This window comes from Protopterus annectens, chromosome 5.part0 (genome assembly GCF_019279795.1).
Source record: "Protopterus annectens isolate FY-2018-M chromosome 5.part0, PAN1.0, whole genome shotgun sequence".
NCBI classification, from domain to species: Eukaryota; Metazoa; Chordata; order Ceratodontiformes; family Protopteridae; genus Protopterus; species Protopterus annectens.
This window is the reverse complement of record NC_056735.1, coordinates 1,167,244,255-1,167,266,666: the sequence shown is the minus strand read 5'-3', so window position 1 is coordinate 1,167,266,666 and position 22,412 is coordinate 1,167,244,255. Positions and strand designations below refer to the sequence as shown.

The 22,412-nt window shown below is 44.0% G+C and overlaps 1 protein-coding gene across 1 annotated transcript in view; it reads left to right on the top strand.

Moving 5' to 3' along the window:
* Window positions 1-12,385, top strand: part of CWF19L1 (CWF19 like cell cycle control factor 1) — a 633,757-nt gene extending 621,372 nt beyond the window's left edge. The window contains exon 14 of the mRNA XM_044071015.1: window positions 11,773-12,385. Within this exon, the coding sequence (XP_043926950.1) occupies window positions 11,773-11,917 (145 nt within the window). The 3' untranslated portion in view covers window positions 11,918-12,385. The remainder of the gene's footprint in view (window positions 1-11,772) is intronic.
* The last annotated feature ends 10,027 nt before the right edge of the window (window positions 12,386-22,412 follow it).

The window sequence follows — 22,412 nt, the reverse complement described above, 5'->3', positions numbered from 1 at the left end:
AGCATACAGAAGTGTTGATAGAATATGGGGTTCTAGCAATGGCAACCCTAGAGGTGTTAGATAATTTTTATTTCTGTAAAGAGTACTCATTTGCTTGTGAACTTTAAATTGTTTGTGCTATATGTAGGTCAAATCTTAGATTATTACACCTAGTAGTTTTGTTGAATCAACATTAATTTTTAGTATTCCTAGCTGTAATATAGAAGGTGCTGGGGGGATGTTGTGGGTTGGAAGATCTTGAGTTTTGTTTTATTGGTGTTGAATATGAGCTGATGGTTAGAGAGCCATGTGTCGGTATCGGAGAATGATTTTTGGGTTGTATCATGGAGGTGTGTTGCAGGTCAATAGCGGAACATACAAGTGTCGTGTCATCTTCATATTGGATAGTTGAAGCCAGTTGGGGTAGCACTGTGGAGGTTGGTTGTAAAAATAGTGAAGAGTAGCGGTTAAAAAACTGAGCCTTGAATACTCCTAGTGTGACGGGAAGGGGGGGGGATAGGACATTAAGCCATTTTACAGATTTATGACAGTCTTGTGGATAGCTTCGGAACCATTGAAGTGCAGAGGGGCTGAGGTTCAGTTTGGAGAGTGTATGTAATAGTCTGAGGTGGGAGACTGTCATAGGCCTTGGATATGTCTAGAAAGACAGCAGAGACTATTTTACCATTGTTTCTGAGTTGGTTGATGGTATTGGTGAAACTGAGGAGTGCGGTTGTGGAACTAAGATGGGGCCAAAAACTATGTTGACATGTTGTTAGCATGTTGTTGAAGGTAAGATAATGAATCATTTGTGAGCGGATACATCTTTCGAGGAGTTTAGATAGTGGGGAGAGAATAGTGATCGGTCTGTAGTTGGTTAGCTCTGTGGAATTTCCGCCTTTGTGTAAGGGGATAATGTGTGCGATTTTCCATGTTGCTGGGACATGCTGTTCTGCTATGGACCTATTAATAAGGTTCGACATTGGATAAGATATGGCTTCAACTGCTAGTTTTAAATATTCAACTGGTAACTTGTCAGCTGCTGTTGAAGAGGGTTTGAGCTTTTTAAGTAGTTACTTAATGGTAGCTGTGGGAACAGGCTGAAATGAGAGGGAGTTGGAGTTGATATTGAGAGATTTGGAGGCTAGTGATGGTTCTGTGGAATTACTTTTAATTAGAGATGGTACACTTTCAGTGCAGTATTTATGAATTCTTATGCAACGGTGGTAGAAGTGTATGGCAAGTTGAGGGAAGGGGTAGTGGAATGTCCTGGGTGGAGAACAGCATTTATGGTATTCCAAAATTTTTGTGGGTTATGCTGGTGTTTGTTGCAGGATATAGTAGAAGTTCTTTTTATCTAGGTTGATTTGGTGTTTAGCCTTGTTTTAATTTGATGGTATGCAATGCGGTTGATTTGGGTTTTACAAGTGAGCCACGTTTGCCAAGCTTTGTGTGTTTTCCTAAGGAGCATTCTGGTGTCATTCGTTAGCCATGGTGTATATGTGGCTTTAATATGAATGCCCTGTTTGTCACAAGCAAAATTTTAAATCATTGGATCTGGTGGTTCTGATGCTGTTTGTTTAGCAGATGTGCAAAAGATCCATCAGAGCTGAATCCGAGGATGCCTCTTATGCCAGGCATAGATCACCTTTCAGTAACCTGTAGGAGACAGTATAGCGATAGGGTTTAAGGTGGTCCATATAGGAGGATGGCTTCTTCTGCTAAAAAACCTTTGTGTGTGTTCCATCCATTGCATATGTCTGGTCAGGTATGTGCTGAAGGAGGCATTATACTCAGTGGATCCAAGGGCTGAATAAAGTGGCACTATGATTTACTTGGACTTGGATGTCATTCCTTACTTGTATGTTGGGTGACATAGAATGATTTTCTTACTACCTTGGCCATATGCTGGTCAAATGCTTACTGTCGACATGTGTTCCCAGATGCTTGACTACCGGGTCAGCTCTTGAGGGTGTCAGCTATGGAGTAATTAGCCTGGGTGGCCATGTTCCCAAAAGAGTCTATAATGCATTTCTTAACATTGCGTTTTAGTCCATGATGTTGGCACCAGCCATTCGTCTGTGTTTAGACCCTCTTGTAAGATGAGTGTGTTGTGGAGGGAATCTGATGGTTCTCAACTTGGTCAGCCAAAGACTTGACATTAGCCTTTTCCTCATCCGTATATACCAAATAGCCAAATAGAAGTCCCAGTACAGAGCCCTGAGGTACCCTGCTAGTGGCCAGTCTCTTAGTGGAGGTAGTCTCACCAGTCTTGACTTCTTGGTTCCTCTCTTTTGGCCAGCTGGCAGTCCAGCAAGTTATATGGGAGTGTATGCCCAGTTCATTGACCCCCCCCCAGCTGTACCCAAGTGGGGTATTAAATGTATTAGCCAGGTCTAGGTTGGCAATATGCACTTTCCCCCTCATCCATTGCCTTGACGACCTTCTCAAAGAAGTCTGCCAGGTTTAGCAGGTATGACCTTCCCTTCACAAAACGGAACTGGATTGGGTCTGATGTCTGAAGGTTGCCTGTGTCTTTGACCATTTTCATGATGATTCATTTCATGGCTTTGCCTATTGGACTAGTTCAACTAATGGGTCTGTAATTTCCAGGGTCATTAATGTGAAGTGGAATAACTATTGCAGTCTTCCAGTCTCGTAGTACAAAGCCTGTTGTGTGGCTATAGTTGAAAATTGCCACAAGTGGTCCTTGTATGTCATATTTCAAGATGTGTAGGAGGCTTCCTGTAATATTGTTGGGGCCCATTGGGACTGTGTTTTTGGTTTTAGCCGTTAGGACTGGCTCACTACCAGTAGTTGGGGGGGGGGGGCGTTCGTAGGTATTTCTTGGGGTAGGCTGGGGGTGAAGTTTGAACTGAATTTGTCAAGACACCAGATTTGCTCTGCCAAGTGAAGTGGCACGATTGACACCAGTTTGTCACACTGCTATGCGATGCCTTTAAAGTTACAGACCTAGCTGTAGAAAGCTTTGTGGTTGTCCTAAGACAGTGAAGCTATCTTAACCTCATAATTGGCCTTGTTAGACTTGATTAGGTCCTTGTAGTTTTCTGTTTGAGAGAGCTCTTAACATTATAGGAGTAGATCTTCCTGATTTTAGCCATGACTTTTTTCCTTTACGTATATACTCCATTAAAAGTTAGGATTCCACTAGTGTGGTTAGTTTTTAAAGTTTGTTTCGGGCTTCTGGTTGGTATAGCAACCTCTGTACAGCTGTTTACTTACAGGGTCTTTGTGAGCAATTCTGTATAGTTTGCTGTGAAGTCAGGTTAGGAGGGGCATTACATTTGACAAACCATCGTTTAATAGGATGTAGTTTGTTTTGGAATAGTTCCTAACTGTTGCAGGGTTTCCTGAGTTAAGTAGATTTTTATTTTCAAGGAGACCACTTTGTGGTCCAACCTCACCAGTGAGGATATGACACTTGGGGGAAGGGGGTGTTCAGTGCTTTCCCATATTGGTGAGTACCAGGTCCAGTATGTTTGAACCTCTGATGGATGTGTGCACCATCTGGTTAAGAGTATTTGTATTAATGAAGTCTAGGAATGGTTCGGCCTGCGAGTTTGAGGCAGTGTGTTTCACAGTCTGTACCGGGGTAGTTGGTCTCCAATGAATAGGGTATTTGGTTTGATGGTGAGTGTTTCCAGTAGGTCTAGGTACAAACTTTCAGATTCTTGGGGCATAGAGGGTGACCTGTAGCTTGCTAGGATATGGTATGGGACTTTGCCTTAAAATTTTTCCATGTGTAAGTCATTACATTGTCCTGGTTAATCTACCTGGAGATGTATTTGTTACTAATGTAGATTGAGACTCCTCCATCATTTGTCCTGTCTGTACAGCTGGTGGCCTAAAATGTATGGAAGGCACTGAAGCCTCACACTGTTGGAGTACTTTCTCTCTTGTTAACAGCACAGGTGTCTATTCTCCAGAGGGAGGACAGCTAGTAGATGTGGAGTTTCCTGTTTAGGCTGCTAGCATTGAGCAGTAACACCATTGGGCTTCTTTGGGTTTCATTTGCTATGTCAGTAGGTTTGTCAGTTTGGTATAACCTAAACAAGGCTCTAAAGGGGTGGATAAAGTTTTAGCCAATATTCAGAAGCCTAGTAGGGACATGTGCAGACTAGCTTTTGCAATGCAGTGTGGTTTATTAACCATGTTCTGCCATGCCAACAGATACTGAATCCCCCTGAACCGATACCAGGAGCTTAAACCACTTATTGAGGTCTGTTATCTTTTTTTCACACTGCGATATCATTCTTGGTGAAAGTAGAATGCTGCTCAATACAAGGCACATACCTACCTGAGATTCATATTCAGAAAGATTAATAATCTGTCTCTTCATGCAATCCAGGGAAGTATGTCTCTGGTTATTAATATCCACGTTAACTATGATCGTACCACTACCTGTGTGTAGTGACTCGTGCTTTTGTAACTTGGCAGATCCTGGCTCTAGATAAGCAACTCAGTCATTTTCTTTCTTTTCGGTCTGGTGAGTTGGACGTGTTATACAGAGAAGTCCTTGTGACAAGAATCCTGGGTAATTTGCTGATGGTTGCAGTGGTCACTGATAGGGCTGACCTTTGTAGTGACTAGGAGTGGCTATGGGTTGGATGGAAGGGGCCAACGTTGTTCAAGTGGTATTGAGAAAGAAGAGTGCATGATTATGGATTTTTGGTGGGAGTTTGAGGAAAACGTGCATCCTTGGCGCATGGTCTTAGCAGAGGAATAAAAGAATCTTAGACTAATTTGTGCGGTGAATGCGAAAGATTGTGGCAAGGACCAGCAGAAATCTGGTGCACCTAGGTCATGGTGTGGGTTCCACAAAGGTCAAGGTCATCCTTCTGTTATATAAGGCACTAGTAACTAGGCCATATCTAAAGTTCTCTGTCCTTTTTTGGTGACCTTTATGAAAAGTAGGGAGGTATGGCTAGTAGAAAGCAAGTAGTGTGTAGTGTTAAGCAAAATAGTGAAGACATTTGAGGGGGGGTGAGTTATAATTAGGGGCTTAGATGGTTGGGACCTGCGTACACTAAATCCGTTTTGGTGCATCATATTGTCAAGAGGCATATGGAAAGATTAGAACTGAAGGATTTTTCAGGGAGACATAGAATGGGGACATAGATGACAACTGGAAAAGAGGCAAGTCTGACTGTAGAATGGATTTCCTGAGGTAATGGTCCAAGGTTTGTCATTCATGGGTTTCATGATGCCTAGGATGGGAGAAGGAAAAGGCGGGTCAGATGTTTGTGGGGGGACAGCTGCTTTAAAGACTGACTGCAGACCTTGGGCAGTCACCTTAGATCTTGTCTTTTTTCCATCTTTGCTTGTGTATTAGGAAATGTTCATATTTTTTCTAGCCTTTTGTTAGCAAATAGATTTTTGATATGTAAAGGTACAAGCACACAGGTCATAAAATGCAGGTCACTGTGATGTGTACATGTATATCAGTAGGTGATGGATTTTCTGCAGATAAAAATTGTGGTATTACTCAGAACAGCAGAATACTAGCCCCTACCCGGAGCCAAGCACTTTCTACAGTACTTGAAACAATGACGTATTATGTTGCAGTTTTTCTTATTTTATCTGTGTGCGATTTTATAACCACAGGGTTGCAGTCTGCTCCAGAATAACTGATAGTACTGTTCAGTCTTCCTCATCTATTTAAGATCAGCATGAGAGAGATACTAGAATCCCATGATTGGAACATATAGACTGGCATTGTCCTACCAACCCTTCATACATGCATTCGAGCACTAAATTATTTGCATATTATTAAGTATCTGGCACTAATACGGTCTCTCCTAATATGTGAACATTTGATGGTCTGTTGTAACCAACCCCACAAACAGTAAATCTTGCCCTGAAATATTTGAAGTAAAAAGTGGATGTCCTTCATGGATGCATCTGCAGTCATAACAACTGGGTTGTCCTGTCGTCAGGCAGCCCTTCGGTCGGCCGGATTCCAAAGTCCGGGTCCGGCTTCGGCTGATGTCGCACTTCACCCGACGTCATCTCTGCTGGTCTTCGGGTATAAAGGCATCAGCCGACGCCATTTTCCTCAGTCTTTCTTGCCGTGGCCCGAAGCAGAAGCTGTTCGCAAGTGCCGGTCGGTCAGATCCAGAGATTACTACTACCGAATACTCCTTCAAGACTTCTAAAAGCTAAGTACCCGTTGGGGACTCTTTCTTGCCTCAGCCGATGTCAGAAAAAGTCAATAACTGTTTAACTTGTGGGAAACAAATACCTCATAAAGATTTCCACTCTTACTGTTTGCCTTGTTTAGGCCCAGACCACGACGTAGCAGCCTGTTCGGCCTGTGCTTCATTCAACCGACGAACGCTTAGGCGTCGGTCGGAGTTTGCTGAACAGTTTTTCGGCTCAGATTTTGCGTACATTATGCCGTCGGATCCTCCGACTACCCAAATTGTTAAAAACGCAAAGAAAAAGCCCGACACTCGCGGTCCGCGGTTTCGGCGAAACCATGGTTAAGCAAGCACGCGAGTGTCTCGGTTTCGAAACCGAGAAAACTGATCAGAGTACAGCCGAATCAATGACTACTACTGAGGTTCTGGCTACTTTACTTGAATCGGCCTCAGAAATTTTACCTACTACAGTGGTTACTAGTGACTTATCAGACACCATCCCTTTGGATGTCTCTACCCCAGCACGTGGTGCTGCTAGGCCTCCTGCAGCCATGTCTATTAAGGCCTTTGCCAGGGCTAAAGCAGCCAAATCTACTAAATCAGTGCCTGTTAAACCCCCCTCAACCAGGCCCACTTCTAGTTCACAAATGCTTACTCTGGCAGAAGATTTAATATCCTTAATTAGGGGATCTCAATCTCATCCAGACAGGGCCTCTCAGCCCCCAGAAAAGAGACCTAGAGCAGAGCCCCTCGAGCCTGTGTCCTCTGATGATTCTGCGGATGACTCAGATATTACAGACCAGCCAGAGGCTCCTTTCTCCAATTATGAAGACTCAGATGCTGAAGAATCCATTCCAGCTGCTTCTCCACCAGAAGAATTCTCCTTTGGGGAAACCTTACATGCCATGAGAGAACAATTCCAATGGCAGGAACAGGATTTCTCAGATTCCAGAAAAAGACTTAGGACTTTTCTGCACCTACCACAACACAGGCCCTTAGCTATACCTCCTGTCCTCTCTGTTGTGGACGATGCATTTAATGATGTTTGCACTGCACCAGATTCCTTACCTCCAGCACCTGCCAAACCAGATAGATTTTACAGGGTGCCAGACACTCATCATCACCTATACAAGGCCCCACTTGCAGACCCGAAACTATATCCCAGGGGCCTAAGGCAGTAGCCTCGACCACAGCAAAAAACCCTATTCCTTCTGAAAGGGAAGCCAGGTCTTTAGACAGATGGGGCAAAAAGGTTTACACCTCTGCTACTCTCTCAGCTAGAGCTTTAAACTGTCAGTTTCACATGATACAATACCAAGAGTTTATGCTTGATCAGTTAACTAAAAAGCTATCCTCTGATGACTCTATAGATAAGAAATATGTATTAGAAATGGTAAATAACATACAACAGGTTAGTAACCATTCCTTAAAATGTGGCTATGATGCACTGGAGGCTTCATTTAGATCAGCCATGACTGGCACAGTGATAAGAAGACATGCATGGCTGAAGGAACAAGTCTTACCGGATCATGTTAAAGCTAAGTTATTAGACGCTCCTATGGATAAGACCAGTTTGTTTGGTACACCTGCCCAGCAGGTAATGAAGAAAATGGAAGAAAAGGCAAAATCTGTACAAACGGTTAAAGATTTCTTGCAGGTTCAGCCCCCAAGGTTTAGCAGGAACTGGCCTGCCAAAAATTGGTCCTTTCCTGACTCCACAAGATCCCAAAGGGACAGGAATAGACGTTCCAGAGGCAGAAATCAATCCAGAGGGGGTGCCTACAGAGGACGACAGTGGCAAGGTAATAACAGAGGCACAGGCACAGCCACTACCACTACAACAGGACAATCACAGTGACTTGATTCTAACTCCGCCTACCAGGGAACAAATAGCAGCACCATTAGGCGGAAAATTAACCTTATTTTCAAGAACTGGCACTATATCACAAAAGACAAGTGGATTTTGCAAACCATAGACCAAGGTTACCGGTTCCACTTCCACACTTTACCAGTCAAAAGAGGAATGCCAAACCTGCCTCCAAATCAAAAGACAGAAGCTCTACAGCAGATAATGCAATTAACAAAGATGAGAGCTGTGGAAAGAGTACCAATAACAGAACAAGGCAAAGGATTCTACTCCAGACTATTCCTAGTTCCAAGAAAGGAAAAAGTTGGAGACCTATTCTCGACCTGTCCACCTTAAACACATACATCATTGTCCCAAAATTCAAAATGCTGACCCTACAGCAACTTCTTCCCATGCTGGGCAAGGAGTGTAGGCTGGTAACTCTAGATCTCAAGGAGGCATACCTGCACGTCCCCATTCGACCAATTTGCAGAAGATACCTCAGATTTCTTGCAGGATCAGAGCACTATCAATTCTCAGCATTGCCCTTTGGCTTATCTACTGCGCCCAGAGTATTCACAAAATGCCTGGCATCAGTAATCGCCCACTGCAGACTACAGGGAATCCAAATTTATCCATACCTGGACGACTGCCTGCTACAAGGGGACAACAAAAGCAAGCTGACAACAGATTTACAAAGGGTCATTTACTTGCTACAAGCACTGGGATACACAGTCAATTTACAAAAGTCAAGGCTGATTCCATCCCAAACAAGGACATTCTTGGGCGCGGAATTGGACACAGTAAAACAAATGGCATTCCTAACTGCAGAAAAACAAAAAGAACTCCCTCTTTACTTCTTGGCACTAACAAACCAGAGCAAGCTAACAGCAAGAAAAGTTCTGCAGGCCTTGGGCTTCATGGCATCATGCATAATCTTGGTTCCACATGCCAGACTGCATATGAGAAAACTACAGTGGTACCTAAAGAATTTATGGTCCCAACACAGGCACAGCCTAGAAGCAGAAATTCCACTAATCCCATGCCTAAAACAGGAGTTCCTATGGTGGGCTCAAGCATGCCAGTCAAACCCAGGCCTACCCTTTCACAACTATCAAGCAAGCCAAACCATCACAACAGACGCCTCAGACCTAGGATGGGGGGGCTCACATGCTGGACAAATGCGTACAAGGATTGTGGACGCAGGACCAGCTTCACCTGCACATCAACCTGAAAGAAATGCTGGCAGTAAAACTGGCAATCCAAAAATTCAGACCATTTCTCAAAGAAGGCCATTTGATGATAAGGACAGACAACACCACAGTCATGTGGTACATCAACAAACAGGGAGGCACTCATTCATACCCCCTATGCAGAATGACTTTGGACCTTTGGAACCTGGCACTCAGCTACAACATCCAGTTACAGGCAATGTTTGTACCGGGAAAGGAGAACACTCTAGCAGACATGTTAAGCAGAACCACCTCGGATGCTCACGAATGGATGCTACACCCGGACATCTTCAAGACCATCGCAAAGAAATGGGGAATGCCACAGATAGATCTATTCGCTTCCCCTCTCAATCACCAGCTCAAAAAATTCTGCACAAGGACATTCCATCCACTTGCATGGAAAGTGGATTCGCTCTCCTTCAGCTGGAAAGGTCTGACAGCATATGCATTCCCACCTCTTCCCTTGATACACAAGGTATTACTAAAAATCAGAGGAACGTCCAAGGATAATCCTGATAGCTCCGAACTGGCCAAGACAACACTGGTACCCATTGCTGAGGAGCATGTCTCGGGACAAAATGTGGTCAATACCCCTGATGCCTTTGATGTTAACTCAGAACAACTACAGCATCATGCATCCAAACCTAAAAACGTTGCAACTGACTGCATGGCACATCACATAGCAGCAACTAATCCAGATCTCTCCCAAAGGGTTAAAGACATTATCCTTGAAGCCCGCAGACCTTCAACAAGAAGGAACTATGCAGGGAAATGGAAAAGGTTTGTCATTTGGAGTGCTGAAAGAGGAAAAGATGTGTCGAATATAGATATTGCTAACATTCTGGAGTACTTGGCAGAGCTTCTACATACAGGCCTGTCCTATTCCTCCATCAAGATACATGCATCAGCTATTTCAGCAGAATACAGCTTTGATCCACCTGTCTTCTCGCATCCTCTACTCAGGCAGTTCCTCAGAGGGATCAAGAATGTAAAACCTCCTAGGAAACCACCACTGCCAGCTTGGGATTTGAACTTTGTGCTAGAAAAGTTGACACTGCACCTTTTGAACCAGCAGCAACAGCAGACCTACAGCATCTATCATGGAAAACTGCTTTCCTACTGGCAATAACCTCAGCAAGGAGGGTTTCTGAACTTCAGGCCCTAATGGCAGTACAACCCTTCCTAATCTTCCACCAAGATAGAGTGTCCATGAGGACTAATCCTACATTTATGCCTAAGGTGGTATCCAGAGTGTCTTTAAACCAGGCAATCCACCTACCTACCTTCTTCCCCAACCCACAAAACAGAGGGAAAGAATGCTGCATACCTTGGATGTACACAGACAGCTACGCTACTACCTGGACAGAACAAAAGTAACAGAAAAACTGACCAGCTTTTTGTAGCCTATGCAACAGGAAGGGAAGGAAAAGCAATTTCCAAACAGACAATCTCCAAATGGATAGGAAATTGCATACGATTCTGTTACTCCTTCCATGGAAAACCAATTCCACAGAACATACGGCCTCATTCTACAAGAGCAACAGCCACTACCACAGCCTTCTTACGAGGAGTGGCAACCAAGGACATTATTGAGGCGGCTACTTGGACCTCCGTGCATACATTTGCCAAGCATTATAATTTACCTCTGTATTCCAGATCCCGAGCAGGGTTTGCCACTGCTGTACTGCAAGGGATCCTAACCACACCATAATCTATTCTTCCTCCTCCCTAGTTGGCTATGGTATTCTACCCAGTTGTTATGACTGCAGATGCATCCATGAAGGACATAGTACAGTTTTGTACCTACCATAAATGTAGATGTCCGAACTGGATAGCATCTGCAGTCAGGATTACCCTCCCTCCTTCCCTCTGTGGTACTCCTAGGTATTTACCCTCCTAATAGCTAGCTGGTGGGGAGTCTCTTATGGTGTATTTGTTTGTATATATGTACATACATGCTTATTTTTGTGTTTGCCTTCTATCTTTTGGAAACATTGGCATTTACCCAAAATTTAGCCTTCCAAGAGGGCAACTGGCATCTGGGGCAAGAAACACTGAGGAAAATGGCGTCGGCTGATGCCTTTATACCCGAAGACCAGCAGAGATGACGTCGGGTGAAGTGCGACATCAGCCGAAGCCGGACCCGGACTTTGGAATCCGGCCGACCGAAGGGCTGCCTGACGACAGGACAACCCAGTTGTTATGACTGCAGATGCTATCCAGTTCGGACATCTACATTTATGGTAGGTACAAAACTGTACTTTTCCTATTAGACATCTTGTGCCCGGATTTAACATTAAACACTTACAAATCTCAACTTTTATAGCTGTTGTAAGATTTACACTGGGGTAGTACATGTAGCTGATGTGTAAACACTACACATTTCAGACCGTTAATCTGAGATAATTTTAACAAGCATATTTAGGAGCTACCCAATGTTTTAACACCCAGTGTACTTTTATACCTAATTCATGTATGTATTCTTGTACTGATATTTATTGTTGCTGTGTCCTTATTTTGTAACTTAACATTTTTTTTTATTTTGGAATTCCAGGGAAGTACTGGCAAGTGAGGCTATCTTGAATATCCCAGATAGAGCTGATTGGAAACAATGCAAATACAGTCATGAGGAAGAGGAAGCACAGGCTAGAGCCTTCCGTAAAAGTTTTGAGCCCTTTGATTTTTCATTTTCAGACTGAAATACTTTAACATCAGGCCCAGTGAAGCTGATGTATGAGAGATGAATTGGTGTTCGTTCTGTGAAAACATCCAGCACATGGATTTATTTCATATCACTGTATGGAGAAATCTGAGAATTGGCTTCTGCTGTTTCTTGGTGCCTTGAGACATGCTGTATTGACAGCCTGTGATCTTTATCAGCCTTCTACATCTTTCAGTAGTATAAAATACAGATGGCATGCATGCTTTCTACAAGTTTTGTAATGTCCCAATTTCTGGGGTGTGTCTTGCAGAACTGTGCCACTCTTTAAATGGTAAGACCACACACACATTCAGGACATTTTTTCCTTTAGATAGAACAGCCATGTAGCTTAACCACTTTTTACAGTCATTCTGTCCTGTACAGAGAGGTAGGCCCTCCACTTTCATTTCCTTCTTATCCTCAGTTACAGAGTACTGCATCATTAAACTGCTTCAGTTTCATTTGACCATCATTTACTATGGGTTTTTTTTGGAAATTTTGCCTATAGTCTGTGCTTATCTGGAATTTTCTATCTTCAATTAAATATTTTATTTTGGAATATATGAGCAGGTGCTGAAGTAGCAGGGTAGCATTGTCATCACAGCAAGAAGCTCTCTGGTTCAATTCTTTGCTGGAGTCCCTTCTGTGCAGTGTCTGTATATTTTCCTTGTGTTTGTGTGGGTATTCTCCAGGTGTTCTATTTTCCTCCCACATTCTAAGGACATGCAAGTAGGTGGCTTGGAGACACTAAGCTGGTTGTAGCTGTGTATTTGCATATTTGTATGTTGGGGGGTAGGGAAGAATAACCCAGGCAGGGCTAGGCACCTGGCGGTGTGAACGTTTGCTTTATATGATGGTTGCTGTTATGACACCCCAACCCCATGTACAGAAATGAGGAAAAGGGGGTGATGGACAGATGGATCTTATCAGATTTGGTTACGGTGGACAGGTGTAGGAAGAAATGTTCACTCATCTCTATTTTTCTACCTAGACCCAGAGCTTAATGTTTCTTGTAGTGTTTTGACATTTTTGACCTGTTAGAATTAGTAGTTTGTCAGTGCCCTTTGTTTGAAGCCTAGAATTAAATATGGGAATAAAAGGTATTGGCCAAGGCATTCCATCCTCCAAGACTGACTTTTTTTCAGGCTTCTTTCAGTGCAACAGGTCGAATAAATCCTTTGGTATGCATAAGTGCAGAAAGGATTAGGATTAATTGTATTCTTTAGATTTCCTTTAATGATTGCAGTGCAGTCTACTGTTGGGATCCCATTCCACCAAGAAAAACTACTGCACTTGACGCTAGGAGAGTATGTAATTTCGCAATGTTCACAGTGACTTCCAATTACAGCTGTTTTTTTTTTGACTGAGGTGCTTCCTAAATTCTTATTTGCACAGGATGTTGATTGTTAAAGGCACTTAGAATGTCTTGTTTGGCAGAATGTGAATATCATGGGTTTGTTTGCCACCACCATGTATTGTGCTCCAGATGCTATAGGGCTAAGCTCCGTGTTTGTTGTACTGTTCATTGCTGCAGTCCTTATCATTGGGATATCCTATTTGCAATTAGCCCAGCAGCTGTCCTAACTTCCAGAGCTGTAGCATCGTCCAGTAACCTTGATGGACTCCTCCTCACTGGGACACCAGGACACTGGTGGTATAAGGGGGGGGGGTCATCAGCAGATGCCATTTTCAGATCCTTGTTGCTACAATGTTAAGGTCACATTGTCAGTCCTGTTGTTTACCCTGCTTTTAGAGCCAAATAAGTATCCCATAGGGGAAATCTGTTTCCTGATTTGTAGTACAATAGTTATAATTTCTAATGTCTGATAGTATTGTTAAACAGAAGTGGAAAACAAATTCCACTTAAAGAATTCCTGGGCCTTTTCAGCCTCGGCCCAGTGCGTGATGTGCCACCCATTCTCACTGTGCCAGGTTTACCCAAAAGACAATCAAGAGAGCTAATTCTCTGTGGGAAAATGCAGCTTCTAAAACATTGCGTGCCTGGTTCTTTATTGCTGTGGCATCAGCCAAGTCCTTCGGAAATTTTTCCAAAGCTCAGTCATGCAGCAAAATGGCATGATGTAAAGAATTGGGTGGTCTAACAAATGCTAGTGGTTTCTCCAAGTTTGGCGATAATGATCTAGATGAGGCATTTTTGCAACCTTCACTTCAGCGTTGGATGCGGCCAAGGCCTTTGGCTTGACTACAGTGCAGGCCAACAAGTTTTCTGATTTTAGCATGTCCTCCTGGACTAAAACCATTGAGACATTGGTCAGCTCTGAGGAATGTTGCTGAGGGCCTGTGCTTCTGACACCTGGTTTATACTGAGGGAGAGGGACAGTGTCTTGATATTAGCACATGAGGGAATTCCCAGAGACTGAAAGGTGGTGTTCGTTACCCACTTAAGAACCTGGACCTCTATAGTGGTTTATTCAGTACTTTAGGCTGCAGTTTCTCTGAAGACTAATACAGTACTTGCTAGTTTGCCATGGTTGAGACCAAGCGAATATTGAGCTTTCCAGGCTTCTTCACAAGATTTACTCCAGCTGGCTCAGGACTTTGAGTTTCCACAAGTCCAAGCATGCACCTCAGGAAATCCGAGGTGCCAGGAGTACACTCTGAGGAGAGGGGCAGAATTTTCTCTTTTGCAGGATTCTCGTACCCCAGATTCAGAGGTGGATGGAACTGGCTTATTTAGACCAGATTTCTCCTTGTCCCATTTATGACTGAGACTGAGGGCATGTTATGCTCTGTCCTAAATGCAGAGCTCCTGTGGTGGTAAGGCACACACTGTTAGATAAAGTAGGAGATCCAGAGGGAGTCCAGAGAAAGCTCTCTGGTCCATTTAAGATGCATAGCCTTCATGGCCCTGTCAGAATCAAAGTTTAGCTGTTTTTCCATTCATATATGTCCTGGAAGATGCATTTACTAGTGGATCTCTTGAGCAAGGTTTCCTCCCCCCGCTCTTTAAAAAAAAAAAGGCACCCGACCAGTTTTACTGATTTGAAGATTTCCACACTTTTCTTTATTTGAATCCTCTGGCTGATCTGTGGGTTCCTGGATTCCAGCAAAGGATCCTCTTCAGCTCCATCCAGGAACTCCTTTCCAAGTGTGAAGAAGAACAGGATACTCAACCTAACTCCTAAAAAGATCCTGTTCTTTTGCTATCGTAGCATTCAGAATGTTAGATTACCAGCCCAATGTACTCCATTACCAGCAATCCCTGATAGAGACAATGACGTCTTGAGGCATAGGGGTTCACTGATAAGGATGTGAAGCAATATATGCTGGAATTATGATTTCTTAGCACAGATTGCCAGACATCCCAAAAATTGCATCATGCAAGACTGCAACAAAATTCAGTTCTTCAGAAACATGCCTGGCTGAAGGTACAGCACATACCATTTATGTGAAGGTGGTACTCCTAAATGCACACCTAGACAAGATACTTTAGTTCGGACTACCTAATGTGTGTGTTTATAAGTGAAGGGCAAATGTGCAACTATGTAGTAGGTCAAGCGGCTTTTCCATTTAAAGGTACTGAAACTGAGCAAGAATTACTACTTTGTCTTGGCCTTTGTCTCCGGTCAAGACAAAGGCAGCCCTAAGAAGGGAGGAGGTCCAGATATAGGAAAGAATGGCAAGTAAAACTTGAGGAAAATCAGGGCTGTAATCCCCAGAGAGAGAGAGAGAGAGCAGACATGATTTAGTCAGGATGCAGACTCTCACCTCTCCAAAAATCAAACCCAGCCCTCTCCAAACCAAATCTGGGCCAGCCTACCCCTTCCACATAGAGTATAGCATTTAGTCATTTGTAAGTGTGAGAGAGTATCACTCTGGACTTTTTGAGTCTTGGAACGTCTAGAGATAGGGCTACAAGATGGTTTCAAAACTGACAGGTGTTTGGGGGTGTTCCTATCAGGTTTCCCTGGCTTCACCCCTTCTCAATTTGATAGACCAGGGGTGTCCTAGAGAGAGTACCAGAGGAGTACGAAAACAGTTTTATTCAAGGTTCTTCTTAGTGTCCAGAAAAGAAGACCTATTGAGAAGCTATTTCAGACTTCTCAAGGCTAAAAAACTTCATAATTATTTCACATTTCATAATGCTGACCCTTTGACGGCTTCTGCATTTGTTATTCCCTCAGGCATTCCTTGGCACCCTAGATCTAAAAGATACCTATGCACATACTTCCATTGCTGAAGTCCACAAACTTCTAAAGTTTCCAAACAGGAGACTTCATTTCCATTGTACATCCTTGTGATTTGGCTTGCGTACTGCACCCAGGGTCTTTACAAAGTGCCTGGCTCCTGTATTGTGTTTTGCAGGATAAAACTTCTTACCTGGGCAACTGCCTGATTCAAACAGACTCCATGGATGAGATCCAGAAGGCCCTGGAATTCACCTTTGCATGTTTTCTGAGACTGGGTTTCTATGTAAACCTGCCATTGTCATACATGACACCCATCAGAGAGAGTGGTGTCTGGTGGTATTGAACACAGTGTGCCAGAGGACCTTTCTTCTGGAGGACAGGGTACTCTGGCCCTTTCCAGACAAACCTAAAGAAAGCCTTTGTCATGGCAGTGGAGTTTCTCAAGGTTCTCTAGTACATGGTATCATGCAAAGCCACGGTTCCATTTGCAAGACTGCACATGAGGAAGCTGTATTGGTACCCAAGGAACAGTTGATGTTCATATTCTTAGCCACTAAAATCCCCTTAATTCTGATTTGCATAAAGAAAGAACCTTCTTAGTGGAAAGATTAGGGTGTGTGCCCTGTAAACTATCCAATGGCTTCAAGACACTTGGTGCAGCCTTCTCAGACTTTGATTTGGGGGTTCCATGTGTGATTTGTGAAAGTCTGGGACACCCTGGGACAACAGCATGAGGAAGAGACATAGAAATGTGAAAACAATAGTAGTTGTTTTGACACTAAATGCTTTCTAGGCACAGAGGACCCTCCAAATCCTTATGGACAAGCACCACTGTCATGAGGTATGTCAATAGATTGTGTGTGTGGGGGGGTACAATTCTTGTGTTCTGTGCAGACTGGCAATGCAGGCATGGGTGATTGCCCAGAAGTCAGGCCTGACCCTCAGGGCTTCCTGCAGTCTGTCACAGGCAGATCTGTTGACAGACAACCTAAGCAGATCCCAGAAAGACCTGCATGAATGGAAAGTGGCATGTGCCAGAAGTGTACCGTTTGCTTCTGCAGAACAGGCATTTAAGAAAGTTATATTGCAGGGTAGCAGTTCAACAGCATAGAAAGTAAATGCCTTCTTCACAAACTGGACAAGTCTCTGTTTTTCTATGCTTTCATCCTATATCCCTGATACTCAGAGTACTGCAAAAGATCAAAGAGGAGAGGAGAAAAGTTATACTAATAGCCTGCTTTTGACCAGGTGACATTTGTTTCACTGTTGCAGTCATTACATTATCTGCTTGCAGTAGCCCATGGCCGGCCTGATTAAAGTCTTGGGTCCTGCGTCGGCTGCTGTCCTTTCTTCTGTGATGTCAGGTCGTCAGGGGTATAAAACATGCAGCCGACCCCATTACATCAGTCTTTCTTGCCGTGCAGTGCCAGAAGCAGTTCGCAAGTGCTGGTCGGCCGACTCCTGAAATTTTCGTTTTCGAGTTTCAGAACTGAAGTCTTCAACTAAAGCCAAGTACCCCGTTGGGGAAACCTTTTCTTGCTCCTTACCAATGTCAGTAAAAGTTAATAATTGTATTCTTGTGGAAAGCAAATACCTCACAAAGATTTTCTTTCATACTGTATTCCTTGCCTAGGCCCTGACCACGACGTACCTTGCCGTCTGTTTTCTGCCTTATTTAAGCAATGCACTATCCGTCGTCTGTATATTTTTGCTTCTAAGTATTTTGGTTCTGTTATCCAAAAATGTCATCTGTTAGCTATCTGACTATCGGAATTCCGAAAAAACGCAAAGATAAAGACAGAGACAAGCTGTCAAGGTCCAAAGCTGCCGACGACACTTCTCCTAAGCCAGTCGCCAGTTCGTCGGTACCCAGGCGCTTTCGCAGCCCCTGATACCCACTACTTCTGATTTGCAGGCCTCTACTGAGACCCATTCGGAGTCTGGTATGCAGCGAGATGCTTCAACTGTGGAACCTGTGGATGTCTCTACCTTGGATGGGTCCGGAGCTGCTGTGCAGGCACCAGCTTCTGAGGGTGTATTCAAGCCTACGGACTTGCATTTTAAACCAACACCTCCTTCTTCTTTAATTCCTAAATCTCGAACCATACCTAAGAAACCGATGCCCAGGCCGCATGCACAGGCCTCTATGCCTAAATAAATGATAAGAATGGCTGAAGATCTTGTAACTCTAATCAGGGGAAGCCAATCACCCCCTTCTAAGAGACCTAGGACTGAATTTGTTTATGAATATTCTGACCAGGATTCTGATTTTTCTGATTCTTCTGAAGATCTGGATTTGCCCTTATCTACTTATGAGGATTCTGATGCAGAGGACCCTATTTCCTGTACTTCCCAGCCAGAGGATTTTTTCTTTGGTGAAACCATGCACACATTTTCACTGGGAAAGCCAGGATTTTTCTAATTCAAAAAAGAGGTGTAGGGATTTCTTTCTTTCTTCTGCCTCAGTATAGGCCCTTTAGATATACCTCATGTACTAGATATTGTTGAAGATGCCTTTTCGGAATCTAGTTGGTCCCCTGATTCTTTGCTTCCTGCTCCCAGGAAAACCTGATGGATATTGCAGGGTCCCTGATTCTCACAAGTTCCTTTTTAAAAATCCTATTGCGGATCCAGAGACTATTTCACAGGGACCCAAGGGGATTAAGGCTTCTACTGCTAAAAATCCTACCCTCTCTGATAGGGACTCCAGGGTGCTGGATAGATGGGGTAAGAAGGTTTACACTTCTGCAACCTTGGCCATTAGGGCCTTAAATTGTCAGTTTCATATGTTGAAGTATCAACAACATGTTAATGGAGTGCTTAAACAGAAAATGATGTTGATTCCTGACTGTGCTGAAAATAAAGAATTACAGGATTTAATGCATTCTGCTGAACAGGTTGGAAAACGTACTTTGCAGTGTGGATTTGATTCATTAGAGGCCTCTTGTAGGGCTGGTGTCACTGGGTCTGTACTCAGAAGGCATGCTTGGCTTAAGGAGCAATCTTTGCCTGATCATGTTAAAGCTAAACTGTTGGATGCTCCCTTAAATCAGGACTGCCTGTTTGGCAACAAAGCTGAGGAAGTTCTTGAAAAGATGGAAGATAAAACTAAATCTATGCAAACTGTGAAAGATTTTTTACAAGTTCAGCCTCCAAGATTTAGTAGGCATTGGCCCACTTAAGAATTGGTCCTTTCCGGCCCCTTCCAGATCTTCTCAATCCAAACCCAGACACAGTAGAAAACCCTAGGTTTCAGTCACAAGGTACGCACAAGACTAAGCAGTGGGGGGCTTCCGCATCCAAATCTGGGAGTAGTAAGACTCCCCCCTACGGAAAATTGTCTCAATGACTTGCCTTTAAAACTTCCAAGCACTTTCCAACTGAATGCTCCTTTAGGCGGAAAGATTTGGTCCGCAAGCCAAAAACTGGAAACTCAGAACCCAGGACAAATGGGTCTTAAATATAGTATCCCAAGGATACAGATTTCACACGTTACCAATACCAAGCAGGTGGCCAGATCTACCCCCAAATCAGTGGGCAGAGGCCCAAAAGCAAGTACTTTCTTTCTTAAACATGGGGGCTATTCAGTTGGTACCAGAAGAGGAAAAGGGACAAGGTTTCTATTCGAGACTTTTCCTGGTACCCAGAAAAAACAATTCATGGCGTCCTATCCTGGACCTTTCTACTCTAAACACCTTTTTGGGGATTCCAAAATTCAAGATGCTGACTCTTCACCAGTTGCTTCCTATGCTAGGCAAGGATGCTTGGTTGGCAACAATAGATTTAAAAGAGGCATACCTGCATATCTCTATCAGGGAATCTTGCAGAAGATACCTATGCTTTAAAGCAGGCTACATGCATTATCAGTTCTTTGCACTGCCCTTGGCCTATCTACTGCGCCCATGGTATTCACAAAGTGCCTAGCCCCAGTTATTCCATTTTGCAGACAAAGAAACATTCAAATATACCCATACCTGGATGGTTGTCTAATTCAGGCAGAAAGCCAGGACATACTTTTGAATAATCTGGCCTTTGTACAAAGGGTGCTGACTTGTCTGGGGTACACCATAAACAAAAGGAAATCACACCTGGTACCCTGTCAACAAATTATATTCCTGGGAGCAAGCTTGAGTACAACTTCCCTGATGGCTTTTCTCACGCCAGTGAAACAGATTCATTTGACAACCTACTTCAAACAAGTGGCCACAAAAACCCTGCTTATCTGCAAGGCAAATTCTGCAAGCCTTGGGGTTCATGGCCTCCTGCATTCTTCTAATTACATATGCAAGACTGCATATGAGGAAACTACAGCGGTATCTAAAAAGCCTATGGTGTCAACACTGTCAGGATCTAGAAGCAATGATTCCTATTATACCTTGCCTACGCCTAGAGTTCCGTTGGTAAGCAGTGGCCTGTCACCAAAACAAGGGATTACCATTCATGCTACTCCCTGCCGCCCAAACCCTAACAGACACATCAGACTATGCATGGGGGGTCTCACCTGGCAGGGAAATGCATTTAGGACAAATGGAACCCAAGTCAAATGCACCTACATATCAATCAAAAAGAAATGGTAGCTGTACAGAATGCTCTGACAGCCTTCAAGTATCACATCCTTCCAGGACAACTAATGGTAAAGAATGACAACACCACAGTTATGTGTACATAAACAAGCAGGGGGGTACGCATTCTTACCCCCTCTGCAGACTAGCCATAACATTGTGGAGCACAGCCTTGGGCTACCAAGTGAATCTACAAGCTCAATTCCTGCCAGCAAAACTAAATACACTGGCAGACGGACTAAGCAGAAAACCTCATGGGCCCACACGAGTGGAAACTGGAAACAAGGATTTTCAACATGTTGACAAGCAAATGGGGGAGTCCAGATATAGACCTGTTTGCCTCCCCCCAGAACGATCAGTTGGACAAATTTTGCACAAGGGTTCCCCACAAACTAGCTTGGAAAGTGGATGCTCTGTCCTTCAGCTGGAAAAACTATCAGCTTATGCCTTTCCTTCTCTGCCTCTGCTCTCCAAAGTGCTACTAAAGATCAAACAGGACAAGCCAGGGACAATTTTAATTGCACCAGACTGGCCACGCCAACACTGGTGTACCCCCTCTTGTGCAGCGTGTCACGGTTGGCCCCATGGCCCCTGCCTCAGACATCTTCCCTGTTATCTCAGCAGGAGGTCCAGATTCTGCACCCTCAGCTTCAAACACTAAACCTAGCAGCCTAGCTAAATACCTAATCTCTCCTTTACCATCCTTGAGTAAACCAGTGATGGATGTCATTTTAGAGGCAAGGAGACCTAGTACTAGGAAATCCTATGCTGCGAAATGGAAAAGATTCTGTGCCTGGAACCAATCTCAAGGGATGAACACAGCAGCCCCCAATTTACCTCTGATTTTACAATACTTAACTGAGATGCTTCACAAGGTCTTGTCCTTTTCCTCCATCAAAATTCACGCCTCTGCCATTTCAGCTCATAACACAGAACCTCCCCTCTTCTCTCACCCACTGCTCAAGCAGTTCCTCAGAGCGGCCAAAAATTTAAGGCCACCAAGGAGAGCTCCAACTCCAGCCTGTGACCTTAACTTTGTCTTGGAGAAATTCACTGATGTTCATCGTGCATACGGCTGCAGTCATAACAGATGGGTTCTCCTGCCATCAGGCGGGTCCTCGGTCGGCCGAATTCCAAAGTCTAGGTCTGGAGTCGGTTGTCGTCGCTTCTTCCCTGATGTCAGTGCGACAGGGGTATAAAAGAACCAGCCGACGCCATTTTCTTCAGTCTTTCTTGCGCGCGGTGCCCGAAGCAGAAGCAGTTCGCAAGTGCCGGTCGGCCAGCTCCTGAAATTACAAAATTTGGAAACCGAAGTCTTCTTAAAAGCTAAGTACCCCGTTGGGGAAACTTTTCTTGCCTCAGACCGATGTCAGACAAAGTTAATAATTGTATTTCTTGTGGGAAGCAAATACCACATAAGGATTTCCATTCCCTCTGTATACCTTGTTTAGTACCAGACCACGACGTCTCGATCTGTCGCTTTTGTGCTACATTCAATAAATGCACTATTAAGCGTCGGGCGGAGTTCGCCCAGCATTATTTTGGGAAAGCATTTAACTATACTATGTCGTCGGATACTCAGACTCCGGTTTTGTCTAAAAAACGCAAAGACAAGGACCGACACACGAGGTCCGTGGCCTCTACCGACACCACGCCAAAGCCGACTTTCAGTCTCAGTGAGGCGCCTACGCAGCCCCTGATTACCGATGACACTTTTTGACGGTGTCTCCTGTGCCCGAGGTCACAGGCTCCTCGGCCCACACCCCGACTACAGATACCG